At 33.1% G+C, this 21,454-nt stretch overlaps 2 protein-coding genes across 4 annotated transcripts; both read right to left on the bottom strand.

The window, feature by feature from the left end:
* Positions 1 to 136: 136 nt before the first annotated feature.
* On the bottom strand, positions 137 to 9,596 carry LOC123210773. Of its 2 annotated transcripts, none has more exons than XM_044629248.1 (17): positions 8,944 to 9,594; positions 8,834 to 8,856; positions 8,551 to 8,705; positions 8,095 to 8,181; positions 7,958 to 8,000; positions 7,731 to 7,819; positions 7,438 to 7,533; positions 6,527 to 6,578; positions 5,586 to 5,682; positions 4,687 to 4,900; positions 2,645 to 2,804; positions 2,515 to 2,552; positions 2,129 to 2,195; positions 1,942 to 2,040; positions 1,836 to 1,861; positions 826 to 1,730; positions 137 to 550 (listed from the first exon to the last, which is right to left on the bottom strand). In XM_044629248.1, the coding sequence occupies exons 1-16, from the start codon at positions 8,983 to 8,985 to the stop codon at positions 847 to 849; spliced, it is 2,172 nt and encodes a 723-aa protein (XP_044485183.1). In that variant the 5' UTR covers positions 8,986 to 9,594; the 3' UTR covers positions 137 to 550; positions 826 to 846. The 2 variants fall into 2 exon arrangements, with proteins under 2 accessions (XP_044485183.1, XP_044485184.1); XM_044629249.1 differs by lacking the exon at positions 137 to 550 and having other exon boundaries at positions 834 to 955; positions 1,075 to 1,730; positions 8,944 to 9,596.
* A 498-nt stretch (positions 9,597 to 10,094) lies between these two features.
* LOC123211870 (DEAD-box ATP-dependent RNA helicase 20-like) lies at positions 10,095 to 19,871 on the bottom strand. 2 transcript variants are annotated; one of them, XM_044630814.1, is made up of 14 exons: positions 19,503 to 19,861; positions 19,141 to 19,233; positions 18,887 to 19,051; positions 18,660 to 18,755; positions 16,833 to 16,907; positions 15,019 to 15,180; positions 14,273 to 14,353; positions 13,338 to 13,436; positions 12,972 to 13,067; positions 12,332 to 12,463; positions 11,558 to 11,632; positions 11,200 to 11,289; positions 11,026 to 11,100; positions 10,095 to 10,845 (listed from the first exon to the last, which is right to left on the bottom strand). In XM_044630814.1, exons 1-14 carry the CDS (start codon positions 19,752 to 19,754, stop codon positions 10,672 to 10,674), a joined length of 1,665 nt encoding a protein of 554 aa, XP_044486749.1. In that variant the 5' UTR covers positions 19,755 to 19,861; the 3' UTR covers positions 10,095 to 10,671. The 2 variants fall into 2 exon arrangements, 1 of the variants encoding a protein (XP_044486749.1); XR_006501478.1 differs by lacking the exon at positions 10,095 to 10,845 and having other exon boundaries at positions 11,024 to 11,100; positions 11,200 to 11,327; positions 19,503 to 19,871.
* Positions 19,872 to 21,454: the final 1,583 nt, after the last annotated feature.

Raw genomic sequence — 21,454 nt, 5'->3', positions numbered from 1 at the left:
ATTGCATGGGAAATGTTAAATATCTTTACATAAAAAGGAATTAGACGATGATAGGAGTTGCAATAAAACCTCCAATTATTGGGGTATCATGGCTACATAGTTAGCCATATAAATAGAAGATATTCTGTGGCTTGTATTTTGTCATTGTTTGCAATATCTTTCTTCTCTTTATCTTGCTTTTATACTGTATATGCATCATAAGAAATTTATGCATTTGCAGGTCTTAACAGAGAATGTTCAGCATTAAAAACTACACATTTGCTCAACTGTAGGTTCTAAAGGCCACTTGATATATTACAAATTGGGTTGTTTTTTCTAAACGAATTTGCATTTGTCATTTGAATTCATGAAGTTCAAGACTTAAAATGTTTTACTCAATTTGGGAAAGGAATTATACATACTTCAGAGTGTCCTGCCGAGGTACATCCTTCCCTACCATCTGCACACAAAGAAGCTGGACAACACAGCTTTCAAGCATCAGCACTGGCCTGGATGACTCAATTTTATTGCCTTCTGCTTGCTTGCTTTCTTTCTTTGGTTCGAGAATCATCTAGATGAGTATAAAACATAAAAGCAATTAAAAAAACATAAAAGAACACTTTGAGACATTCAACCAAATACATAAGTAAAAGTAAACAGAGAAAATAGAAAAATATGGGGTACCTTCATTTTCATTTTGACAAGTAAAATGAATTTACATTTTTTTTTTTTATCTAGAGAGTATCAACAAGGTAAACCTATTAGTATTTATGCAGCATAAAATTACAGTTAGCTAAGAAATAAAAATCTTAAGGGCAGGATAGTTTCCTGGATAGAATAACATACTTGTTAGGATCTAAACTGCCTTCAACTGTCTGCAATCTTCACAGATGATGATGTCTCCTCAGAGTGCTCAACAGAGTTTTCTGTTACTGGAGACTCCTTTAGCTCCAAAGTTCTATCTTCTGCTTCATTACTGCAAATCTGTTTACCAGCCTCAAGCTTTTTGTGATTGGCATTGGCTGGCCGAGATTTTGATCTATTTTCCTCATATTTGCTAACATTTTCAGGGACTAACAAATCAAGAAACAGTACCTCTCTATCAGAACTGGCAACAGGAAATGACTCTGGTGGCATCTCTCTTGGCTCAGAATTTAATGATAAATTTGGTTTGGTTGGTCCAAGTTCAACCTTTGAGCATATAGTGGAACCCTGACAGTCCATGGTACTAAATGGCTTGCAACATGTTAACTTTTCAGAAATAAAACTTCCAAAAGGTGAACAATTAATTGATTCACCCCATCTGGATTCCCCAGAAGATAACTTTGCATCAATATATGATTCATGAACGCAAAATCCACCAGATAGATCCACAATCTCTGGTTTGGATCTTAAGGCTGGAACTTTTGTGTCTGATGTTTGACAAGTAGTGACACCAGAGATTGCATCAACAGAAGTACATCCTTGCTCAAATAACCAACTTCCCTGAGGATCAGATTTATCAAGAAGAAAGGAATTAGGCTGATGGCACTGTTTTGATTTTGGAGTAGGCATAGGCATCCTTGTGCGATGTCCTGATCCTCGAATGGAAGTTTCCTCCAGAATATCAACCTTGTTTTGAGGCTGTGATTCTTTGGCATAAATATTCTTCAAATCACATATATCGAAATGGGTTCCAAAAGCATTCTTTTGCCTTCTGCATTCTCTCACCGTAGAATTTGGTGGTGATCTATCGGTTGCCCGGCCCCTTACTGGCATAAATGGGGAAAAATGGTCTCTTTACTTGATCTTTAATGACAAAGACTATGCAGACTAACTATTGATCATCATATTGACTAATGTTATCAAAATTAAACCTGCACTGGATGAGCATGACTCTTCACTGCCATCAAGTTCACAAACATGAAATGTGTGAGGCAAAGTGAAAAGAAAGGTATATAAATAGTAGTTACTAACATCTACCTGACCAAACTCAAGTTATCCCTAGCATCTTCAGAGTAAGACCAATCTTGTTGACTAATTATTTTCTTTAAATCAAGATTCACTCTGTCTGCAGGATACCTGCCATCACATGAAAGAATAAAACACTGTTAGTGCATCCTAGAGTTTCCCATGTATTGTCCTAGTGGGAGATATAAAATCAGTATACCTTGTCCTCTTGGATGTTATAATAACATCATTATTTCCTGATATTTGATGCTTCTGAAAAGGTGAATCTGATTTAGAGATGAACAAAAGGCAATCAATCGAAATACTAGAGTGACCAGGTCTTATAAACAAGGACATTAAAAGAGATAAACTGACAACAATAGTAATTAATATAAACATATAAGTTAAAGCACAATATTGATCTCAGTGAAAGATAAAGGGCAAGCCAAACTGCCAGTCCATAAAAGACTGACAAAAAAGTGATGCAAGTTTAATATCAGCAAGAAAGCATTTTTTGAATTTAACCAAAAAGATCAACCAGCCATTAGAAAACTCTGTTTCATTGATGTTTCAAGATCAACATAATCATAATGTGGATAGAAGAACCTAGGATATTGTATGTGCCTGTTACTTCCACATAATCCCTGCACAATTAAAACAACTTTATCAGAAAGTTGTTATCTAGTAACATAGTTAAAATAGTGAACAACAAAATATCAGTTTTTTCATGGACTACCTATTCTTCTGAGAGTGAGGTCCTTGAAAAACATAATTTGACATCTCATCATTTCCATAATCCAAAAAATCAATTCTTTCTGTTTGACAGGGGCCAATGTTTCCAGATATCTCGTGTTTCTTCTCACTAAGAAAGTCTTTGTCAAGGACGGTAGACCAAACTGTTGGGAGAAAAAGCAATAGTAAATTGGAATCCAGCAATCACACTTACCCTTGGCAACAATGGCACCATAAATATATATAAAAAAAAAGTTACATAAATTATAAGGCCTAATTTTCATCCGGAGATCCAAGTTTCTTCTAGGTTATAATAAACACATTAAAAATTCTACCTGCAATATGTTGGAGTGAAAATCTCCCAAACTATAAAATAGTGAGATTTTGTTCCTTTTTCCAAACCATCATTGGCCAGATAATAATTATTGATGAATGGATAGAAAATATGATGTTCCTCAAGTAACAGTGAATGTGATGGATTTGCATAAACGAGATTTATTCAAAAAGCTTATTTAAAACATGAAAACGAGATTAGTTTGAATATGGTTGGATAGCAATCTCACAAATCGTAGTGAATGTTATGTCTTCTCACATATAGATCTTGAAAACCAAATTATTCAGAAGTCTGCTCTCACAAATAAGTACTAAAAGGAATACACACTAGTAAGTAGCTACAGAGAAAATGAGTTTGTTAATATTATATGTTCTAATAGTATTTATGGATATATAATGATTGAGATTGAGTTTTTTTGTTATTCTTCTAAGGCTTAGGGTTTTAACATAGTTTTCTTATTCAAAGAGTTTGTCATTCATTGAAATCACTATCTTATGTTTTAGTGGATCATATTGTTATGTCATGAATTACTAGACCTAGTGTCGACTCTTGAAACCAAGATAAACACATTTGTGAGTGATATTATGTTGTTAGATTCCCAATCTTAGTTTACTTTTGAATAATATTGGCATGAGATGACTCAAATGAACAAATAATGGACCATACGATCAACCAATTACACCCAGCAGATCATCCTACGTTACATGGACTTTTGTTTAGGTTTTTGAGACTTAAATTGATCACATGGGCTTTAAATACCATCCTCAAAAACCCAAGGAAAATTGCACAAAAGCTATCATCCAAAAACACCAGAAAAGGGGCAGTTTCCATGAAACTGAATTGTGCTTTTGGTTGATAGGCATGAAGCTCCAATTGACTGCCCAGTCATGAGTCAACCAACCTAAGGGCACAGCCAACCAGTTTACGTAATACTATTGCAAAAAATACCAATTCAATTTCTCATAATTGTTTCTGTTTCTTTTTTTCAGAATGTTATCACACTTAGAACAAAATGCATTATGTTTTAGACTTGTGTTAAGTGTCTTCAGATCAGTCACAAGTCACAACCTTAATTCACCCCCTTTTTCAGTTATCATACCTTGAATGGTTTTCTCCATATAATAAACCAAAATTAACATTTTTATTTTTAACACAAGTTTGCAGTTGAATTTTTACATACAACTAAAACTGCCTCTTTATTATTAATGTCAAGAAAAGTAAAAACCAACTGAAAAACAACCAAATCTAAAAGCCAAACATAATGCGAAAAAATGAGTGATATCCAGTGAGAAAATTTTAAAAAAGAAAGAAAGATAGCAAAGGTTTTAATTAAGGGAAAAGAGAATGTGCAGTTTTGACAACAAATAATTAGGCAAGTGCGTAAAAGAAAAAGTGAAATCATATGGAAGAGGAATAAGAAAAAACTTCAACGTACAAATGTTGTCAATATTCAGTGGTACATTGGTTCAACATATGATCCATAACGCTTTCAGGGAAAACTCTATTATCAAGATTATAAAGTAGATATTTCAACCAAGATTGATTTTGCATTAAATTTAAGTATATATAGATAGAGATAGATCATTTCCATCAACTGAAAAATCACTAACTATTCAATTGTTTAACAGCAAAGCACTATAAATCAAACTGCAATAACAGAAAGCAGATAGATGACGGAAAAAAGAAAAGTTCATGAATGATTTGGAACCTACCATCCCATAGATTGTCATTGTTGTTAAAAATGTCGCAGAAGATTTTGGAATCATCGAAAGGGCTTTTCATTTGACTAATTTGGTCATCAAACCGGGTACATTCATTGATTACTGAGTATTTCTGGGCCTGATTGCTACAAGAATTTGTTATTCCTATTGAAAACTCTGAATAGCTTCCACCAGGAGGCACATTTAGATCTTCCATCATCACATCCTGTATTTACAGCATCACACAAATTTGGTCAGCATCTCCATTAAAAGTACTTCAAGGAGCTTGAAGTCTATGAACAACATTAAGAACACATTCATTTCAAGTGAAAGAAAATAGACCACTAAGGAAGTGCAAAAAAGAGTTATCAACCAGGCCATACCCATATAAATGATAGAACTTTTTGGATTTAGATACATAGAAATCCCTTGCCAAGTTGTAATTTGGACCTTGATAAACAAAAATGAATGCAAAGCATAATATCTCAATCAGGTGGCCACAAGAGGAGTTCACTCATTGACCTCATGGTTGAAATCAATAGCATGGCTAAGCCACTAAACCCAGTCCCTGGGATAATGCCAAAGAATATTATGTTCTTGTAAGATGGTCTAGGTGAAATTCAGATGCCAGAAATATTTTAGTCTTGTTTTATTTAGATTTAATTTTCCCGATTAGATCTTTGTTATTCTCTAAATTGAGTTGATTAGGGCTTGGCCTAGCAACTTAAGTTGTTTCAAAGGAGAATTGGCTTGATATTGAAATGATGAATATCAAGAAAAACAATCCATAAGAAAAGGAAATCATCTTAGTACCAACATTGACCTTATAGAAAAAACACATGATATGTTTGTAATCAGGCCAATCAAGTGATGTACTAAATTAAAGATAAATGCATTCAGTAGGTTCTCACCACGTCAAGTTCAAGATCATCCAGCACATAATCTAAGTTCTTTGACTTAAGTTTCCTTCCAGCCTTCCATGGAGATGAGCACCTATACTGAAAGATCCTGTGCTCACAGAAGATTCACTCAGATAGTGTCTGCATAATGCTTTGAATTTCTAGAGCTTCAGTTTGACAAAGAGTTATTAGTATTGCTCATACAGGCATAGATGAAGTGAAAGTAAGGTTTGCATCCAAAGCAAATGATAGTGAAGTTGAAAACAGGCTAAAAGCAGAAGGTTTGATGGAAAATGGAAATGGAGATCAGAGTTCCAGCAAATACCCAGTAACATAAGTTAAAAAAGAAAAAAAAACAGAACCCATAGGGCTTCATGCATTTCAGAAACATTTTATAACATAGCAGTACTAAGAACTAAAGCACTAAACTGTATTCCACAATAAATTTTACCACCAAAAAAGAGGTAAAAATCATAACAAAAAAATGAACCTGTAATAATCTCATGGTATCACCTAACACACCACAACAAATATTTCATAAACCAATTGCATTAGAAATTAGAATAGACATTTTCATGCAGAATTATCATAGATAAGAATTTTAGTTATAAGGTTCCTTAAATTATTATCATCAAGTGTAGCAACTATTTGCTCAGTTGTCTTCCTGTTATAGCATCATATCCAGTAACAATTAGTTCATTCTCCTTCCTATGAGATTTTGCACTTCCTCTGTGAGTATGACACAATATCGGATGTCTGATATAGTCAATAACATGGCAAATAATAAAGATTATTGAGTTGTAAAAATAATTTGGTATTCCATATCAAAGATACATTTGACTTGGGTGTAGTTTACTGAAAAACGTTGTTCAAATTACTGTCAGTAAATAAATTTAGAAGCTTTTAGAATTAGAAGAATCCATTGCTGAAAAAGATTAATGCATCCCTGTTACCTTTCAGGTTGTGGTGAATGGACAGGAGTTTGTGTCCCCACTTTACCCAAACCTAATTAGCAAAAGAAGGCATTCAAGAAATTAATCTCAATTTTACAGAAAGAAAAGCTTCATCACTTCAGAAAAATGTATTCATTTAGAATTTTGAAAAGTAAACTGAAAAGAAGTGCCACATTAATAAAGATAACCAATCTAAAGTCTAAACTATAATTTTTGCCTGCACAAGAAGGGAAGCCATATTAAAATAGCAAAATTTTAATATACATTAATAACCAGTTGACCAGAAAACTTGAGCTAATAGAAATGCTAAAAGAATTATTCAAGCTTTAACATGCTCTGTGATTTGCAACGCACATAAATCAAAGACAAATACAACACAAAATACAACCTATCAACAAACATGGATGCAACTTATTACAATTCTATCAATGCAATGAGACAAACTTAAACACAAGAACAGTTAATCAACTTAACTCTGATACTATATCAAGTAACTATCTAACCCAAAAGTTTTAGCTAAGAGATAATACCCCAACAATAGTATCTAACCTCTGACATTAGATGTAAATAAATAAATAAGGATATTAGAGTTGTATCTACAAAAGGTTCCTATGTTTCAGCAACAGGTCAGTCTCATCGCTGGTTTCCAGGCACTCTTTGCTTATTCTTGACTATTTTAAAAGCCTTTCTGGTGTTGAATATCAGTTATCCCTTTTACTTTTAATGACATGTGCTCTTAATATGAATGAAAACCACAAACTTGAGAATCAGAATAATAGCCAATAGTTTGTTTCTTCCAACAAATAAATTGCACCCTATAGGAGTTGATTAATAATCCAAAAAATAAAAATTCTCCACTAAAATTTAAAATATGAAACCTTCCTTGAACTTCTATGTCAACTACGTCGTACCTTCAACCGAAAATGAAACATAAGTCTCATGTACGGGACTTCCTTCCATTCTGCCACTCGGTCCATCATCAGCGAGCAAATCAAAAACAGATATCTCTGAGAATAAACATCAGAAGGAAAAAGTCTAAGAGGATATAAAATTCAAATGCACTAATAATAACCAGCAAAGACAAGAATAGCTGCAATAAAATAGATGTCCAGGAAAAATTTGGCAAGCCACCAATCCTAGAAAGCAAAGCCCTAAGAATAAGGAAAATAAAAAAACTTGTATTTTGTGAATATTTTACACTTACGATGATCAGAAGTTGTGTTCCACAGGTCTGTTTTACAATTGTCACCAGTAGAAGTATTGCTACGATAATCAGAAGTGTTACATGAAGCACTGTGAGGCAACAGAAGCATCACAACTTTGCAAGTACAACATGGGTTCATGCAAAAAAATAAAAAATTTTGAACGTATTCAAAATATTAAGAGACAAAAATAAGCAAGAATGCATTCATGTAGTCACCGAGAACTCACTTCTTCGGGTACACAGTCTCCATCTGATAGTGTAAATGAGTTCCTGTTTCAGCAAAATTGCGTCATTCATCAAAAATATAATATCCACTTGAACTATAAGTTCGAATGGTTGTACAGGAAGGTTAAAATATATATACCTCGTTCCTTAACTTCGACAAAATCTTCAGCAGTTGCTGTGTTAGTTAAGATTTCTGATGAAGCATTGACCTCTAACTCTTGCCTTCCTTGTTTAGTTAAACATTTATGCAACACATGAACAACAGACAAAAACATCAAATGGAGCACCATGCCGTCAGACCAGAAATAACCATACAAGTTACAACATCACTATCAAACTATTTCTGCCAAAGGGGATTGAAATTAAAGGTTGTTTAAGGTGAATATGGAGTCGATTAGTTTACTTATAATCAGATATTCTAGATCCGAAACAATTTTCAGAGCTGAATGTGTCAATAATGAGGCGTGATCAATAGCAAACATTTTTGACGTAAACAATGACACAACTTTTGCACAATTGGATCAACACACAAGGAATTGTTAAAAATTAGTGCAAGTAATTTAATTTTAACAATTTCAAACGCATAAACAAATACCATTATGACAAACAGAGTTGCGTTGTTGAGAAGATGTTGACAAGTTGAGCAAACTGAGGACGTCAAGGGACCTATGTTGTTTATGATAAACAGAGTTGTCAAATCCAACGGTCTGCTGTTGTTGTCGTTTCCTTTGTTCGAAATATTGCTTTTGCCTTCAATTGTTCACAACAAAAAACACACATTTCACTGCTTCCAACAACAAAATCACACTTGACTATATAAAAAACTAATTATTAATAGGGGAACACATATATATATATATAAAAGGTTTTGCGGTTACCTCTTCTGTGTTGACTTTCTTGACTGAAAAGAATAGACATAAGAACGTCACATAAATCTTAGCCATTAATTTCAGAAAAATAATAAAATACCAGGGATTTTTATACTCACAGTTGCCACTTTTCTCCTCGATCCTCCCATCCATTGCAGCATTGTCTCTGCGTAAAAAGTGGTGCTTCTACTTGAAACGGCCTTTAATTATGTAGAAAATTTATAAACCGACAAAGAAATTTAATCTCTAAACAAACAAAACTTAGAAACCAATTCAATAAGACGGAAATTTCGTCCAGAAAAGATTGCTTTTCCTTCTCGAGATGTTTCTTTGTTTTAGCTTAACCATCAATATTTCAAAAACATTATGGAGTCCTGCATTTGAATATATTCCTTTCATTTACCTGGTAAGAATTTTCACAAGAATAGGTATTAATATTATACTGACAATCCTTCAGCTTTCACGTTTCAGTTGGAACTCATCGAGGGGAGATCAAATTAAATCTTCTTTTAACACCTATATATATTACACAACATTTGATAAAGCAAACATCTAACGATTGAATTATTTATTTGCTTTATAAAGGAAGGATGAAAAATGCACATATTCCTCAAGTGTTTCCCCGAACAGACAAAATCTCATAACCTGACCGATTGGACATCTTCGTAGTTCAAATATGCAGCTGGAAGTAGATCCACGTTCAAATGTGCAAAGAGTACCTAGTGTTTGTGAAATAGCTCAAAATTAATGGATCAATGCCCATTAAATTAGTAATGACCCCGCATATTGAAGGCTTTTAATTCGGTATCCCCATAATGGTCACCTACGCAAAGTTTAGATAATTCCTGAAGAATTTTATATAAAGTAAAACAAAATATGGTTTTGGTAAAAGGTTTCAATCCTATTTTAAACTTTATTAAAACCCAAACTTACAACTAAGGATGGGTGTAAAAAGATTTTAACAATGATTAGGACATAGAATCCTTATTAATATTTAAAAAGGTTTTCCTACTCAACTAGGTTTTGGTGTCTTCTTAAGTACACTTAACTTTGAATTGAGTGTGAAGGGAAAGCCGATGATGAATGATAAATATTATTTTACTTTTAATTCAAAAACACTCAATCACATGATAACATGTCATCCATATACTTAATTGTATACTCAAAAGTGTATATACATAATTTATTGTTAATCTAATATAGGATGATCTAGTATGGTTATTTACACAATTTTCTTGTGAAACCAATCCATACCACATTTGTCCAACCCTAAACAAAACCCGCTCATTCATCAAATATCATTGAGTTTCATGAAAAGTGTCAACAATCAAATATTGACACAACTAGAAGCTATGGATCTACAAATGCTGCAGGTAACAGATTCTACTTTACTCAGTCCCACAAATATTTCGACATAACATTTTGAAGATATACAATGTGCATAACCAGCGATCCAATCCTACAAATTCTAAAAGTAATCGTGTCACCTTTTTGCTACTACATAGATGTTACCAAGATAACCGGGATGAAACCTCAACTACTTACATTGTCATCACCTGAATGCTTTCAACTTCAATCCAAGAGTTAGAAGCATCAAACCTATAAATGCTTTTTTTTCTTTTTTCTCTGTAGTAAAAACTTCAATGATGAACAAAACACACAGTTACAAACACCAAGAAAGTGTGAGAGACCATGCAAATCTCACTCCCGGGGAACTTGCTGAAAGTGGGGAAAACCAGTTTCAAGACAAACAGATGCACAACCCATAAAAACTCACCAACCTTTGAATTTCGGAGCCTGAAACTTAGATCGCCAACCACCTTTCAAGAGTAACCACAAGGGTCTCATCAGTCATCCCAAGCGCTATCTGCAGCACCCTCCCTTTTCATGTTTGAATTAGCAATCATGAACCTATATTTGTCTTCGATGTTAACTGATGTAGGTCCTGTTATTGACTTGGACATGGTAATTCTTGCACCTTTATGAGCAGCTGCTGCTTCTCTCTCCTTCCTTCTTGCAACCTGTAAGAAAAGAGGTCCAATCTACTCAAAACATGGAAGTCGTTTCAAATAGAACTATATTTCATTCACATCCAACTTGGAAAAAAACAATAACCAGAAACGATTATGAAAATCGGCTGGCAGAGTGAAGTGAAAAACATGCCAAATGAAAAGTTATTTATCATAGTGAAAATCCAGTACCTTCCCACTTGCAAATGCCACTGCATTTCCAGATTCAACATCTAATATTGCTTTCTTTATTTGGGCCACAAGGAACTAGAATGTCACACCAAGAAATATATAAGAAACATATCTACACAAGAAAGGGAGCATAAGAAATGTTATTTCAAAAGAAAATGGTGAAACAGACAGCACCATATCACGTTCAGTGTAAAACGAAGTTGCTTGGCCCATTGACCCAGCACGGCCAGTCCTTCCAATCCGGTGCACATAATCTTCCATGGTCTATAATTGAGTCAGCCATAACTGAAGCTTCAGATTTTCTATTTCACAAAAAAGATTTAATAGCAACTGAAAAAAGAGGCTAAGAAGATGCAATTCGTAAGGCACTGATTCTTGGCCTTATATCTTTTTTATATGACTCATTATTTAACAGTTCAAGAAGATTACTATAAATGAAAATTTGAATTGCTAGAACTGAAATGACTTCAACTGTTCAAAATAATCTTCTGAGTCATACTTATGGTTATGAACTAGTTGCAGTCAAAAGTACCTTCGGAAGATCTAGATTAACAACATGAGCAACCCCTGTAACATCCAAACCACGTGATGCAACATCTGTTGCTACCTGCAAATATAGGCATCAATTAACAAACTGCAGAACATACTCAAATAGATCCAAAGAAACAGAGAATATAAATGGAGGAAGATAAGGGAAAAGAAAAGGATGCAATGTAGGTTTGATCAAACATCCGGTAAAAGACATGGTACAATAACACCAATAAAAATCACAACATATTCAGAATTCTTCCCAGTGTATCACAGCACAGAAGCTTCAGTCCATAGAAAAAAGACATTGAAGATTATTAAAACACCATAAGCACATTAGCAGACCCATGGGATGGTAAATAGTTCCACTACAGTTTGTAGACCATGCAAACCTCAAAATCTGTTGTTGATGAGCCAAATAGCAAATGGCGTTTACCGCATGAATGGCGGTACAAACATTGAATATTCGGATGCCATAACTTTAATCCAAAACCATTAGTTTTAGGGTGATGGATTTCATATTCTATAAGAGTGTCCATATCAATATAGCTTTCACCTAGTTTTTTGTAGAACGAAATAGAACCATCGATTTTTCAAAGACATCCAGAGGAACCCAATATTTTCCATACACACTATTAGGTTCTTAGTCTGAATTTCTTTGATGAACAAAAAAAAGAAAATTTCATAACATAGATGGGGACCACCTCAGTTGCATGTTACATTTTAGAGCAGAATTTTAGAGTGACCATAGGTGCTCCGAAGTAATATAAATATATACCAAAATATTAGTAGAGCCATTTCTAAAATCACGTAGAGCAGACTCCCTTTCACACTGACTACGGCCACCATGTAGAGCAACTGCATGTAAACCTTGAACAACCAAAGCTTCAGCCACCTCATCACACCTTGTCTACATCCAGAACAATGATCAACCATTAGAATTTTTCATCAGAAAACTGCCAGAGAAATGAAAGAAGAAATCATAAATAAGAAAAATAAAAACTCAATGAAATCTTCTATTTTTCTAATTATTATTTTTCCCCTTTTTTCACTGTTAACACTGGAACTAAATCAGGAACTTTGGCACTCATGCAAAACTAACTCTAAAAAAACTATCCACATCTAAGTTTTCAAATGTAAGTCTTGAACATGAACAGATTCAAAATATTCAATATAACACATCAAAATAAAGGCTTAGAACTGAATCCACAAATTCAAAAACATACACACAAAGTTTGGAGTCAACATCCAGATGGGCACTTATATGCATGGGTATCACTAGAGTGTAAACAAATTGGTGAGGGAAAATGCACCAAAATCACTAATATATCAACATTTATAAAATATAGTAAATTCAAAGGAGGTCACAACAGCAATGATTGTCTTAATAATAATGATTAATATAGAACTCAACTCACCTTCCTTTCAACAAACACAATAGTTAGAGGGAATGGATGACCAGATCTTTCAGTCTGAGAAGCCTCTTCTACCAGCAAAGCTAGAAGTCGATCAATCTACAACAAATTAAATGCCATCAATCAAGTCAACAACTCAACCAATAAAAACAAAAGAACTGGATACATGAAAGTTTAGCAAAGAAGAATGTTTCCAAGATGATATGACTAATAACATGCACCATGACATAGAACATATACATTCCAAAAATCTCTCCAATAATCGGTGCAGACAGAAGATGGAATGTATAGTCCTTTCCTTAAAATTACACTGGCATCAATCTAAATTGCTATGGTTACAATCAAAACAAAGTGCGCCTAGATAAATACCTTCTCACTCTCAGAAACCTTCAACAATATCTGAATAACATTTGCTGTCGGACTACTCACTTTACCCACCTTGACTCGAACAGGGTCAGCTAAATACTCCTGAATTTGGATAAGAGAAGGAATATGAAATTTAGAAACATTATTTATGAAGAAGATACACATAGGACAAAGACTATCACTCTTAAAGGAGTTTAATTGCTTTACAAACTTTATCATACCAAAAAATAACAGATTCACCAAGCAATTGGTTGCAAAAATATTACTACACCAAACAAACTGTATCCTCTTCAGGGATGTTAAAGAAAAGCAATCAACCACTGTCACTTGTCACTGAAGCATGCATCAGCATTATGTGACATTCTAAAATCAAGTAACCAGTGAACAGAAAAATGAGATTTAAGAATATTATAATAAGTACTACTCCTCCCATTAGTAGGAATGGACTTTCTTAGGTAAAAATTTATATGATCATCTTCATTTGAAGGTTTCCACTTCAAACATATTTTTGAGAAATACAGATAAGCCTAAAGTGGGGAGTAGAACTAATTTAACAAGCATTCAAACACCCCACATGACAAGATTGAAGATTCTAAAACTTAACTCAAAGACTGCCATCAGATTATTTCTAATTTAAAGAACCTGAAGTATAACCACTTTTTTAAGTAATATGTTAACACAAAAAATAAACTAGTCTTCACTCCATATCTGACCTCATTTAAGAGTGTCATACTTTGATTGATACAAAAACACGGACTGAATTTAGATTTTTGATACTTATCAACACACATTGACAAAAATTTAAAGACAGGACAAACACAGATAAGTGATACTTAGCTACAGTCTTTCCAGATCTTTCTCCATAAAATTTGTTTTCCCTTCTTATATAGCTTGTATAAAGCTATTAGGAAAACACAGAAGATAACAGGACACCTAACCTGTGCTAATGCTTCTATCTCCACAGGCATGGTTGCACTAAACAGCAAAGTCTGATGCTTCTCTGGAAGATTGCGCATCACCTGTAACATTGTCAAACATTGCATTGTGTCTACTTATAGAAAGCAATGAATACTGTATGAAAAATGGTCTGGTGTCACGTTGCCAATATTAGTGGAAGCCTTTTCATTATGTTATAGACAGGAAATATCAGCAGAATGGGGAAGGCAGGTTCTAAAAAGCAACATTTAAAGTAAAACAGTTGAGCAATTAATTTTACATTGTGACAGAAGTCAAAAAGCAGATGATTGTAGCCACAAAGTCTAGTACAAGTCATACAGTTGAGTAATTAATTTTACATTGTGATGGAAATCAAAAAGCAGATGAGTGTAGCCACAAAGTCTAGTAGAAGTCATACCTCACATATATGGTTCAAATTAATTATTCAGTTTAATAAAAATTTTTTGACTGTTTCTTACTGGCAGAAATGTTGATGTCCAGAGCTCACATTAATGTCTGAACCCCAGATATTTATTTTAAAAAAAAAAGATGGCTAAACCAAATAATGAACGATATTAGAGAAAAGTGCGCATGAAAATACAGAAACCATATAGGGTAAAAGATTGGGCCTAGCTAGCAACATTTGTGTGAACAAGAGCATACATTCTGTTCATGTGTTCATGCACAAATGTGCTTTTAAAAAAAATTAAAATAGAAGAAGCAAGAATTAAATTAGGGCATCACATACCTCTCTTATCTGTGGTTCAAACCCCATATCAAGCATTCTATCAGCTTCATCCAGAACAACAAATGAAACTCTAGAAAGGGACGTGTTTCCTTGTTGTAAATGATCAAGAAATCTTCCCGGAGTAGCAACAACTATACTGACTCCTCCCCTTAGCTCAGACCTCTATTACGGCATCCACCAACAAATGCAAATTAAAAAAGCATTTGCAGAAACAAAGAAAAATTGTAACAATATATGACAGGGCATGGCAGCCCTAATAATTATTCATGGCTTATAATAAGAAAAGGATAGTTAATCACAGATTAACTTAACAAAAGCCAAATATAAAGGAAACAGGAAGAAGAAACTTATTAGGAGAACTAAAGAGAGTGTTACCTACTCTATGTGCTCACAGCCAGTGATGATGCAAATGTTTTAATAAATAAGATAGGACTTTGATAAATAATAAAATGAACTCAATATAGTAAATATTTATTTTGTTATATATTGATTCATAGTTTTTACATCTAAGATAATTAGAATTGTGACACAATATACAAGGCATGGAAACAGTGAAATCATAACAATGTTCCTATGAATAATACAAAAGGTAGGTCCATTGAAAATTAAAATTCAAATAAATCAACATATTCGTAGTTAAACTTTAAACTGAAGTGGTTAAAATTGGCCTCATGTGCTGGCTTCAAGTTACATGTACTGTTGGATTTTTCATTCATAAATCAACTATTACCAAAAGAAAGATTGCAATTTGATTCAGATTCAGAAGCTGCAGTGATGTGATTATTGAAGTATGCTTTTAGTAGCATCTGAAGAATGAATAATTAATTTTTTTGGTTGGCCAAGAAACCAACCTGAAATATCTTATTACATTTATATGGGTCGAAACAGCAAATGCTAAAGCTATGGTTGAATAACAAGGATTGTAGTATCTAAAAGTACTAGAAAACAAATCAAAGATTAACTTGTGTGACACAAATATAGGGAAAAAGTATAAAGTGCTGGCTAAAGGGGCAACATACAACAAAGAGAAACAGTGTGTTTTATGTTTTCTAAATTTTTAAGAAATAAGAAAAACTGCAGGACCACTCTGATTGGTATTACTAGCTCCACCTATGGGTTGCGGACATTCTGAATCCAAGGCAAGAGGAGCTTGACTCCATAAAAAGGGAGACTGTGGCTTGCAAAGTAATGGTATGGGAAAATAATTTAAAGAAATAAAAGAGGAATTAATGGTAAAGAAAAAGAAATGCAGTTTGAGGGTATTATAAGATTCAGAAGAAATAATAAGCAAATGAGACAACCATGAGGAAGAACAAGGTGGGAAAATGAGAGGAACACTGATGTTTCCAGGCAGATTCTGATTGGTTCAGCAAACCACTAAAAGATGATTGCCCTCTAAACAGCAAAATAGGTGTTAGGCCAAGCTATCAACCTTCAGAAATGGTAAGCGCTAGGAAAAGACTAGACTACCCCATAGACTTTAGCTGCATTCTTTAATTCAGTGGGGACAAGTACCCCCACTCACTTCCTCTCACAGTATGCTGCAAACCAACTTTAACAGCAATGATAAATACACAAGGAACATCCATTCTTACTTTGACAGCAACAAGAATGGATAAAACATATACATTCATTCTCCATCAAATTTTATAAAACATAAAAGTCAAAACTCACAATTCAATACTAAACCCCTCCCCACCCTGGTGTGAGAAAGATTTGATCTTAAGACCTCTTGTCCAAGAGATCCAACCAGACAAATTTAATCAATATTTAACATCAATAAAAGGAATATATGTCATGACAGCATTACTCACCTGTTCAGAGATGTTTGTTCCACCCACCACAATTGCAGTTTTGAAGGACTCAAGAGATCGACTAAAAGCTTTAACCTATTCAAGAGAGAATTGGTAATAGATCCGTTATGAGAAAATAAAGAGTCATAAGATATAGAAAAAGGATATACAAACTAAACATCATGAATCTTGTAAGCAATATGTGTGAGTGTGTCTGTATACACACACAGACACACAATACAGAATCATCAGTGCTTATACTGGGAAAATATTTTAAAAGTAATAGTAGGCAAAGATTCTTATGAGAATCATATTTTTTCTAGGAAATAAAAAATCATTAAAAATTGAAACATCAGTTAAAGAGGACACATCTCACTCAGTTGTCTTTTTAATTAGAAAATATTTACTTTAATTTTTTTTTTTTTTTTTTTTTTGTGTTCTTAAATTGTTTGGTAACTTCATAAAAGAGTAAAAACCATCACATTTTTAACCTTTCACTACAAAAAGTAAAAAAATACGAGACGCATTAGCTTGTTGTGGTTTTGGCATTTCTTCAAGGCAGAAAGTGAAAAAAACTTTCCTCTATAAAGATGATATGAAACCTGGGTTAGCTCGATCCTTAAACAAAAATATGCCTTAGCATATGATTTATATGCACAACTTTCAGAGAAATTGAAGTTATCCATCTTCTGAGTACAATGGTAACCATTGTATTAATCCACTTCAAACTTGGATTTTTAACATCATTTCTTTATCAAACAAAGTATATTCAACTCTTAACATCCCTTTTTCCCGATTCTTTTCTAAACCTTGCTTCTATAACAGGTAGTCTCTGTTCAGGTGACCTAGTTTTACTTTACCTCTGTGCTTCATGTTCTTCAAGCCCCTGGTATTTCTCATATATTCTATGTCCTGTGTGAGCTTGTTTGAGTCTATACTAGAATCTCTTAGATTTTCCAATTACAAAGAGAGAGAGAGAGAAGAGAAAGTGCAAAATGACACTAGAATTTAACACTAATTAAGGAAAGAGCTCAAATAAGAAGTGTTGATAAGAAGATTTGGTTTGTATAGATTTTACATAGTCAGCAAACATAAGAATAAACAAGAAAGAATAAGTATAATGTCTGGCTTAAAACAAATAAACAACAATTACAGTGTTCTTGGTAGAAATTGCAATGCTCGATTGTTGGCAACCAGAAAAATTTTTAAATCAAAGATTATCATAACTCAGGTCCACATGATGATTAATATATGATGATCAGGAAATATGAGCATGTATTGGATAAGGCACATGGTAGCATGTGGTTGAAGACAGATAAACACGCCTATGGAAACAATGTAACTCTCAGCTAAATGAGTAGAAAAGAAGCATATATTTAATGGCTTACAAACCTCCTTGAGACCAAACTACCAAAATGCACAAAAATATTTAGGTGAAAACCATTTTCCTTAAATTGACTTAATTATCAGGTGGCCCACATCAAGAAAACCCACACTTCTCCTAGACTGTGTGTTTCTTGTATCAGTAAACAAAATAAGCTAACATAATCAGAAAACCAACTTGTAAAAGAGATGTGTTTGGGAAGCAGAGCACACACAACCAAAGGCAAAAAATACTTCAAAAGTGTTATTTATTAAGTTTTCCTTGTCTAATTATGGAGCTCCAAACAAACTGTAAGAAAACTCAACTGTTATATTCAAGAACTAGATGAAGGTAGAGGACCTCCTACATAGAAGTCAGCACTATACAATGAGATCAATCATAAATATAAGCAATTATTTATAAAATCAATACATAAAATTTTATAAAAACATTCATGATACTAAATAGATAAAAAAAAAAATCACCTCTTTTTCTATTTGTTGGGCAAGTTCTCTAGTAGGAGCCAATACCAATGCCAATGGTCCATCACCACGCCTAACTGGTGTTTGAGCCAAGCAGTGCTGCATATTGACATTAAAATATACAAACATCAATTTAAATTTTACTACCATCTGCAGGATACAAACAAATTATCATCACAGGATGACAAAGAAGATACAAAACTCTTTTTTTAATATAAACAAACTCTTGCCTGTATCATAGGAATGGTGAATGCAGCAGTTTTACCAGTACCAGTTTCAGCACAACCCAACAGATCCCTTCCACTAAGAGCTACTGGCATCGCCTGAGCCTGAATAGAAGTTGGCCTTGTATATTCATGATGATCAACATCCTTCATGATGCTTAGGTGTAAACACTGGACAAATTATAGACTCGTCAAATTTATCATTGCCCATTACATCAAAAAAGGAAAAAAAAAAATACTCATATATATTCAAATCTCACCATGTCTGTAAAAGATTCAATTGGAGCAGGAGCAGGAAGAGCGCCTGAACCAACGGTAACATCAACATGAAGCCGAGAACGTACCTCTTCAATCTGTTCAATATTCCACATTCATTTAAACAATTCACACATTACATGCAAACTTATTTTAATTTCTCCTTTTATTTTACAGAAAAACTAAAATTCAATCTCTTTCGAATTAAACATCAATTCAAACTTATAAGTTATTCGTTTATATTCACTGAAAAACAAAAACCAATAAAAAAAAGCACACATATATTCAATTTTATTTTGAATTTATCTTTCTATTTACTGAAATTAACCACTAAACAACACAAAAGCATGATACTACTGGTACTCACTTGTTGAGGTTGCAAGCGAAGAACGCGGTCGGAGGGTTTCCAGGTAGCGAAAACAGGTTCAGGAAGGGTCTGAGCTGCAGGGTTCCGACGAAAGGCATTAGAGAAGGAGGCGACAGAACTTGAATTTGAATTTGAATAAAATGAGAGCTTGGAGTGATCATTGTTTAGGGTTACTATAGAGGAGGAGGTGGGAGATGCCCTGCTGATTGAGTTTGAAGTGGAGTTCCTGAGGTGTGGTGGCAGATACGACATCGTGTTGTTCTTTTTGCCTGAATTTTAGAGTTGGAGGTTTGAGCAACGAGGATTGATTGGCCCCTTGGTAGTGATAGTGTACTAGACAATATTACCCTTTTTATGATTCAATTGATACACCTAATTGTAATTAGACTGAATTAATTTTGCCCCTGAAAGCAGTTCTCCACCCCCTAATTTATACTTTTTACCGAAAATCAATCTTTTATAATTCAAAAAATTAATTCTGACACAAGATTAGAAATTATAATTATTATTATATTACTCCTAATCGTTCACCTTTTGAAATTTATTCAATTACCCTTAACAAAGTATAATTAACATATCACCCTCTAAAACAAACCTACATAATCGTGTTAGCGTTGCATCCCTCCAACTGATCACTTCCTCCTGTAGCCCAATCTCCTCTCTCACTCGAACAAAGCACACAAAATCTCCTCTCCTTCTATTTTTTTTTTTTTTAACTTCTTCTCCATTGACATCCACCCAATCTTCTTTAACTCTTATATTCTTTAAAATTATTCTTCCCAAATCAAGACATCTTTATAATTATTTATGAAAATTATATGTTCGACTTCATACTTACTTGTTTTTATAAAATTTTCTTTATAATATTTACACTGAGTTATCTCATTTTTGTTTGAATCGATATAAACGGATTTGTTTTAATCATTTGATTATCCTTTTGTTAAAAAATGATGAATTTTCTAAATTCGTATTGCACACCATCTCAAAATGATTAAACTCATTTGATTTTGGATTTATTTTGATATGAATGAAACAAATATAATAATTAAAAAAATATTAAAAAGAATGAAAAAAATTGAAGTGGATTCATTTGTATTGAATGAAAAAAAAATTAAACTCTTGTGAACTAGGATCCATTTATATTGAATGGAAAATAATTAACAAAATTATAAAAATAAATGGAAACAAAGTTGTGTGAGAGAGAAAGAGTTGAAGAAAGTTTAGAGTGTATAAGGTAATAAAAAATATGAGATAAAAGATTTATATGGGAAATATTTAATTAAAAAAAAAACGGAAGAAGGTCATTGGTCTTTGGGTTGCAAAATGACAAAGAGTAGTTTTAAACCCATTTAATTTTTTGACCCATTATAATAACAAATCATATTATATGCGATCTAGACCAAGGCTCAATCCGATTCCCTGTCAATTCTACTATAAAACATTAGATTTTATATTAAAGGTGACGAGGATATTTTGATATTTAAATTTGACTTTTAATTACATTCATATAATCCTTAAAGAGTTGATCATTAAGCTTTTAGAATTGAAGAAGAAACTAATTTTCAACTTAAGAGTTTTAAACGAATTACATATAACAATGCTCTTTTATCAACCAAACAATTCATAATGTTATTTATAAAACCCTTTGGACCCAAAAGTTTCTAATGAGGAGAATATTTATTAAAGTTAATTTGCTAAATAACTTTTCTTAAGGGGTAATAACACCAAAAGTTATTAATCTATCACAATTTTTTTATTAAAATAATCAAACTTTTTAACTTTCAAATTTTTCTATTAAAAAGTCAAACTTTCATATTTTCCTTTTAAAGAAAACCAAACTTTCATTATTTTTAATTGAAAATAGCAAACTTATCGTATTGCTTTTAAAAAATAAAACAAAAACTAATTCCTAACTATGTTTGTATAATACTTTTAATAGGAAATATTAAAAT

This window comes from Mangifera indica, chromosome 3 (genome assembly GCF_011075055.1).
Source record: "Mangifera indica cultivar Alphonso chromosome 3, CATAS_Mindica_2.1, whole genome shotgun sequence".
NCBI lineage: Eukaryota > Viridiplantae > Streptophyta > Magnoliopsida > Sapindales > Anacardiaceae > Mangifera > Mangifera indica.
The sequence above is the reverse complement of the archived record's forward strand: the minus strand, read 5'-3'. Positions and strand labels throughout refer to the sequence as shown.

What these genes read in the sequence shown, in the direction of transcription:
- LOC123210773 (XM_044629248.1), bottom strand. Translation starts at nt 8,985, where the DNA reads ATGCTGCAATGGATGGGAGGATCGAGGAGAAAAGTGGCAACT. An exon ending in AGGCACATACAATATCCTAG is followed by an intron (nt 2,196 to 2,514) that starts GTTCTTCTATCC and finishes TCTCTAAATCAG; the next exon opens with ATTCACCTTTTCAGAAGCAT. An exon ending in GATAACTTGAGTTTGGTCAG is followed by an intron (nt 1,862 to 1,941) that starts GTAGATGTTAGT and finishes ACTTGATGGCAG; the next exon opens with TGAAGAGTCATGCTCATCCA.
- LOC123211870 (XM_044630814.1), bottom strand. Translation starts at nt 19,754, where the DNA reads ATGTCGTATCTGCCACCACACCTCAGGAACTCCACTTCAAACTCAATC. An exon ending in TTGAACCACAGATAAGAGAG is followed by an intron (nt 14,354 to 15,018) that starts GTATGTGATGCC and finishes ACAATGTTACAG; the next exon opens with GTGATGCGCAATCTTCCAGA. An exon ending in TTGTGTTTGTTGAAAGGAAG is followed by an intron (nt 12,464 to 12,971) that starts GTGAGTTGAGTT and finishes TTCTGGATGTAG; the next exon opens with ACAAGGTGTGATGAGGTGGC.